The sequence below is a fragment of the Abramis brama genome, assembly GCF_963993115.1.
Source record: "Abramis brama genome assembly, chromosome: 22".
Classification (NCBI taxonomy): domain Eukaryota; kingdom Metazoa; phylum Chordata; class Actinopteri; order Cypriniformes; family Leuciscidae; genus Abramis; species Abramis brama.
This window is the reverse complement of record NC_139984.1, coordinates 31620216-31627715: the sequence shown is the minus strand read 5'-3', so window position 1 is coordinate 31627715 and position 7500 is coordinate 31620216. Positions and strand designations below refer to the sequence as shown.

The following is a 7500-nucleotide window of genomic DNA, read 5'->3' as shown; positions in this document are numbered from 1 at the left end:
ATGCCATGTTCCCATTACTTCTCTTTCTTTGCACTGAGCAATTTACTAACAAAAAAATGTTTAGATTTTTGCATGACAGGGCAGCTCTTCTGAAAATGCTAAATGTACATTTAGCATTTATTATTACATTGTAGTTTGTCTCTCTCTGTGCCCATTTTGATTAAGCTAAATTCTCAATAAAACAGTTTTCATTGGTATATTTGACTGTTTCTGTTGTCAAACAACGGAATGAATTTGAAATTGTGACTGAAACGCGACCCAATAAACATAACCAGTTCTCCCTTCCAAGACGTTAATCTGCACAAAAATTCTGATCGAGCCGTCGTCTGGTGAAATCAAATACACATAAGCTAAAGACAATATCCGTGTATATTTGTAAAATTAGAGAAGCAACATAATATCTGTTTAACTGAATTAAAGCGCTGCTCCTCCGCGCGAGACGCAGAGAGAGAGAGAGAGAGAGAGAGAGAGAGAGAGAGAGAGAGAGAGAGAGGCGGGCCTTTGACAGCCCTAGTTTTAACATTTTAACATGACTTAACACTTTCATAGCATGTTACTAGCATGATTAACACATTGCTAGCATGAATTAGCATTTTGCTAGCCTGATTTAACACATTGCTAGCATGATTTAACACTTTGCTAGCATGAATTAGCATTTTGCTTGCATGACTTTTCATTGTTTTGATTGTCTGTTTAACAAAAATCGTAAGTCAGATCAGTTCAAAAAAAACATAGCACACAGAGTCAGAGCAGTCTGAAGGTCTGAGCCGAGTCTGGTGGTTGTAGCTTGAAAACTCTAGGAGGAGATACTGTTTAAATTTTGGCCCAAGTCGAGCGCCTTTAGTGTAGTTTGTTTATAGCCAACGATTAGCCTTTTACTTCTGCCGATTGTATTTAGACTTTAAAAAGTTGTTGAGAAGATTATCATGATGAACAAAACGTGCAAGTATCATAAACTTATGTTGGTTTCTGCATTAATCCAAAAACCACTGACAAATCCTATCAGGGTTTTGTCGAGGGACCGAAACCCAAACCTCAGTTTGACTTCCAGGAACAGGTGGATGTTGCTTGTAGAATATAAATCACATTCAGGGTGATGTTCTCGAGATTTCTGGCACATTTTGAGGATTATCTGATGGTTTCCACTCCTCTTTTCCTCAGAGTGTCCCTACCACAAACCGCTGGGATTCGAGGCCGGATCGGTGAGGGCGGATCAGCTCACCTGCTCAAACCAGGACCAGTACATCGGCTGGTTCTCCTCCTGGACCCCAAATAAAGCCAGACTCAACAGCCAGGGGTTTGGGTAAGTGTCTCAGAAAAACCTGCCCGTGTGAAAAAGAAGTGCGCTTAATCTGCTTGCACTTTATTTTACAGTACGTGCACTTACCTAAGAAAGCACTGTTAATATAAGGCCAATCTCACTCATCCAAAATCTTTATATAATTTTTGAGAGCGTGATTACAAAAACAAAAGTCTCACCATTAAATCCATGTCCCAAACACACAATTATGATGTTCTCATTATAATTCCGATATAATAGAGTTGTGCTGCACACGTTGCACTTTACTGTATTTTCCTTTTTTGAAGTGATTTCAATCATATTTCAAGCAATTCAAACCCATCATGTTGAACAGTGCGCATCTGAAGTGTCTCAGCTGAAGGAAATAATACATTATTTATCGGCTTTAATATATCGGCCAATTTTTCTTATTGGCATTAACATTAAAAATGAACATATATCGTCCGATACCGATATGGTGGCCGATATATCGTGCATCCCTAATTAAAATTTTACTTTAGTGTGTTATTCAAAATTACATTTAAAGTTGATATATTTAATACTTAAATATTCTGAATTGCAACTTTGAAAAAATATCTATATTTAAATACGACATATATGTTAGAAAAGAAATGACACTAAAATAAAAAAATTCAATTCAATTGCAATTAATATGCAATTAAGGGTCTGAAACCATTACATTCAGTTTGCATGGACTCGCGGAAGCTATAAAGAAAAAAATTCTGTATTATGAATTCATGAGACTAGACAGGGAGTTTGGGTCTGAGGTCAATTTGTAGAGCAAGACTATACGCCTGCGCACATATATATTCAAATGCGCATACCTATAGACTAAACACGTAATATGCATGCCTAAAAATCTTTGGTTACTGTAATTTCCTATTATCTCTGTAAAGCTGCTTTGAAACAATCTGTATTGTTAAAAGCGCTGTATAAATGAAGGTGACTTGTCTATAGCATGTAAAGTGTGTGTCCTCTCGGTCTCAGCTGTGCCTGGCTGTCTAAAGCCCAAGACGCGAGTCAGTGGCTCCAGATCGACCTGCAGGACACTAAGGTGGTCTCCGGGATCATGACTCAGGGGCGCTGCGATGCGGACGAGTGGACCACCAAATACAGCCTGCAGTACCGGACCAACCAGCACCTCAACTGGGTCTACTACAAAGACCAGACCGGGAACAACAGGGTAAAGCCTGAATACACCAGTACAACCATAGAGATTCTTCTGAAAACTCACAGAGAAACTCACCGACTCTATCTATCTATCTATCTATCTATCTATCTATCTATCTATCTATCTATCTATCTATCTCTATATATCTGTCATCTATCTATCTATCTATCTATCTATCTATCTATCTATCTATCTATCTCTATATATCTGTCATCTATCTATCTATCTATCTATCTATCTATCTCTATATATCTGTCATCTATCTATCTATCTATCTATCTCTATATATCTGTCATCTATCTATCTATCTATCTATCTATCTATCTATCTCTATATATCTGTCATCTATCTATCTATCTATCTATCTGTCTGTCTGTCTGTCTGTCTATCTATATCTATCTATCTATCTATCTGTCTGTCTGTCTGTCTGTCTGTCTGTCTATCTATCTATCTATCTATCTATCTATCTATCTCTATATATCTGTCATCTATCTATCTATCTATCTATCTATCTATCTATCTATCTGTATGTCTGTCTGTCTATCTATGTATCTATCTATCCATCCATCCATCCATCCATCCGTCCATCTATCTATCTATCTATCTATCTATCTATCTATCTATCTATCTATCTATCTATCTATCTATCTATCTATCTGTCTGTCTGTCTGTCTGTCTGTCTGTCTGTCTGTCTGTCTGTCTGTCTATCTATCTATCTATCTACAGTATCTATCTATCTATCTATCTATCTGTCTGTCTGTCTGTCTGTCTGTCTGTCTGTCTATCTATCTATCTATCTACAGTATCTATCTATCTATCTGTCTGTCTGTCTGTCTGTCTATCTATCTATCTATCTATCTATCTATCTATCCATCCATCCGTCTATCTATCTATCTATCTATCTGTCTGTCTGTCTGTCTGTCTGTCTGTCCGTCCGTCCGTCCGTCCGTCCGTCCATCCATCCATCCATCCGTCTGTCTGTCTGTCTATATATCTATCTATCCATCCATCCATCCATCCATCCGTCTATCTATCTATCCATCTATCTATCCATCTATCCATCTATCTATCTATCTATCTATCTATCTATCTATCTATCACATATCCATCTATCCATCTATCTATCCTTCTATCATCCATCTATCCTTCTATCCATCCATCTATCTTTCTTTCTCACTATCCATCTGACAATGCTTTGTGCTTTGAACCCCCACGGTTTGATAATCATGTTCTCTGCTTGTGTTCCTCCGCCAGGTGTTCTACGGGAACACGGACCGGTCCTCCACGGTCCAGAACCTGCTGCGCCCGCCCATCGTGACCCGGTTCCTGCGGATCCTTCCTCTGGGATGGCACACACGCATCGCCATCCGCCTGGAGCTGCTCATGTGCATGAACAAGTGTGTGTGATTCAAGAGTCACTCCAGTGGCGGCCGCTGGCTTGCAAAACAGAGGAGGCACACTACATTTTAGCACTCAGAGTTTTTAAGCACCTTAAAATGGCTTTTTTGATCACTTATATACCTGAATATTTATAGAAAACAACACAGACATCAACACTGCAAAAAATGATCTTCTTAGTGTTTTTGTCTTGTTTCCAGTCCAAATATCTAAAAACTCTTAAATCAGGATGCATTTACTAGATGAGGAAAATGACATAAGATATTAATCAAAATTAAGTGAGTTGATGCTTAAGCAAAATTGTCTGCCAATGGGGTAAGAAGGTTACAACATTACTTTTCTCACCCCATTGGCAGATAATTTAGCTTTTCTTTTCAAGCTTCAACTCACTTAATTTTGATTAATTTCCACAGCTTTTGTTTGAATGGTAGTTTAGTAAATTTATTTGCGATCAAATATTCAGCATCTCTACTCTCCATACCCAGCAAGCAATTTTGCATTTAAAAGACGTCTAATAGCCGTCCAAACACAGCCCAGACGTCTAAAACAAGGCAAAATTTGGGCTGTCAGTGAAAATTTAATAGACGTCTAAACCATATCCCAAGAATAGACAAGTGGTTTCCTTGTTTTAGACGTCTGGGCTGTGTTTGGACGGCTATTAGACGTCTTTCAAACGCAAAATTGCTTACTGGGGTTTGCTGGCTAGTTACATCAGCGGTAGCGGTTCAAGGTAATGTCACATAATTTACATCTCGTCGATGATTGGTTGATATACCAAGGAAGGCTAGCCTTGTCTGCCATGTTACTTTTCTCAACACTCCTAATCGCTGAGAGTGAAATACTCAATGGTGATTGGCAAAAAAAAAATGGTTTTACCAACAGAGGCACAAGTTATCATCTATGGCTATGGATTTGCTTCCCCTTCCATATTCCTTCAGACTAGTGTTTCGCAGATTCGGCACACTCTGGTTACACTTACAGATACACTTACACTTACTTAAAATTACAAACAAGAAATACACATTCTGAGACATACAGTTTTGAGTAGGCCGTGCCTCGACTGACGAGCCGCCGCTGAGTCCAACAGCTTTATGTACCACAATATTAAAGTCAAACACACTGGAAACTGGTCTCAGATCAGTAGGTAAATATTACCATATAACCGTACCCTCTCCTCTGTATGTACAAAATTAAACAAATAACCACTTTTGACTTAAAACGAGCGAGACTGGGATATTCTTATCAACGACTTACTGATCTGAAACGAATAGTCTTTTTATTTGTCTTTCTGTAATGACAACTGAATAAATTTCAAATGAATTCCTTAATTGAGTCACTGTTTATCACAGACGTGAACATTAAACATTTGCACAACTACTGGGCTTCTTCAAAACTGAACGAACAACCAGACGAAGCCTGTAACCTGCTGTTTCTCACTCAACACAACACAACAACAAATAGCTCTGAAGATAACCAGAGAACTCACACACTGAATTCATGTCTTTTTGAAAAGTGTTCACTCCAGGTTAGAGACGTCAACCCATTCACAGTGTTGAGGTTAGCAGGTATAACACAAAACTGAAGACTAAATCCAGTCTTAAAATGATGTCTCAAATCTCAAATCTGACACACGTTGCCAGAATGTTCTTTATAGGTTCTCTTTAGGTTTTCACAAAAACATTCAGTGCAACATTCTGGGAAAGCTATAAAAGGTTATAAAGATACATCTAAAAATAACAATTAAAGAACAATCTTTCCAGGTTTCCTTTAAGTTATTGCAAAAAAACTGCAACAATCTGGAAAGATTCATTTTTGGTTACAAGAATGTTCTTATTTGGTTCCCCCCAAAAAAACAATCAGGAACCATAAGGGAAGGTTCTGTGTTTGCTGGATCTAGAACCTGCTATTGTTACTGAAGTAACTCATTTCAATATAAGATATTTATCATGTAGGAGATTATGTATTAAAACAATATTGCAATGTTATTGCTGACTAAATATTGCTGACAAATTGATCAGCGTGATCCAGGAAAGGCCGGCTTTGTGTGACATTACAGAAAAATGTGAAAACCGTGTGGCGAAAGCTGAACTGTGGCGTGAGATGGAAGATAAACTTGTCATATCAGGTAAGATTTCCTTTCTGGCAATCGAGGTCTTTTAGAAAACTTGTTTATGTTTCAATAGTCCATAGTAAAACAAAACGACCTGTGTTAGGGTTTTGTGTTGTGTGTGTGTGTGTGTGTGTGTGTGTACCAAAATAATTTGGCAGTTAATATGATGTGCTAGCATCTAGAATATGTCCTGTTTAGAGCAAAAAGTAACATTAGTTGGCATTACAAATAGTCATGAAATTGACAATAACTATAGGCTTGGCATAAAAAAATTGGGGAAAAAATTACATTGCTTAAAAAGGAAGAAGAGCACATCAAATCTATCAGGGTAAATAAACAAATGTATATGTTTTTTAAATTTCAGAATTAAAAGAAACATTTTGCCCTTTTTAAAGTGGCCACTGATTGTTCAGATGGGTCTATTTACAAGTAACTCAACATATTAACACAAGCCGATAAATTCATTTGTCATATTATCTTCCACGGTGTGCCATAAGTGCATCTGAAAAGAGCCATTTCGCCCTCAAGGTATTGTTTTACCTATGCTGTGTTATTGTTGGGTGATTTATGAACAGTTAAATTAGCTCAACAAGTTAACACAAGCCATTAACCTGGTTTCACACATTATCTTCCACAGTGTGTCATAAGTGCATCTGAATAGAGCCATTAATCACCATTTCGCCACTCTGTCTGCAGGGTGTTGTTTTAGCGCTGCCCTGTTATTGTTACGGGTGATTGGTGAACAGCTGTAAGAATCTATGGTATCACATCGTTCACATTTTGATTTTTATCTTTTTATGTTTTTTAAGGAACCATCGGCTGATAGTGATTCTTGTTTCACCCTCAATTCCTGTCCACACACACACACACAGGGTTCCCATGGGTTCTTGAAATCCTTGAAAGTTTGTGAATCTGAAAAAAATGAATTTTTTTTTAAATAAACACACATAGATACAGGTCCTTGAAAGTGCTTGCATTTATTTTGTGCAAGAAGTTTTCTGGAATAAATTCCATATTCCCTCCGGTCCGCTAATGTGTTATTTCACCAACACTTCATGGCCTATGCCTAGGCCTACTAGCTTGCTTGATTTAGTACTTTTTGCATTTATGCGTTCCCGCGTGAGGTACTTTGTACATTGCCATGACGTTCACGCGCATGAAACTACGATACCTCAACGTTTGTTGTTGGACACAACAAATGTGTCCCCACATTAAGTCCTTGAATTTGAGGGTATTAGACCTGGAAAGTCCTTCAATTTAAAGTTAACCAAGGTGTTGGAACCCTGCACACAATCTCACACACACACATACACACTCAGACACAGACAATCTCATAGGCACATACTCGCACACACAGATGAACACACACACACTCAAACACATACACACTAATATTTGCACACGCACACACACACATGCACTCACACACACACACATACTCACACACACAAACACAGTCACACACACACAATGCTAACATTTTAAACTTCTACATATATTTATATATTTTGAGTAGATAAC

General features: G+C 37.9%; 1 protein-coding gene across 1 annotated transcript in view; it reads left to right on the top strand.

The window, feature by feature from the left end:
• Nucleotides 1–5197, top strand: part of rs1b (retinoschisin 1b) — an 8965-nt gene extending 3768 nt beyond the window's left edge. Inside the window, exons 4-6 of the mRNA XM_084098511.1 lie at nucleotides 1162–1303; nucleotides 2288–2483; nucleotides 3726–5197. Coding sequence (XP_083954637.1) covers nucleotides 1162–1303; nucleotides 2288–2483; nucleotides 3726–3878 — 491 coding nt within the window. The 3' untranslated portion in view covers nucleotides 3879–5197. The remainder of the gene's footprint in view (nucleotides 1–1161; nucleotides 1304–2287; nucleotides 2484–3725) is intronic.
• Nucleotides 5198–7500: the final 2303 nt, after the last annotated feature.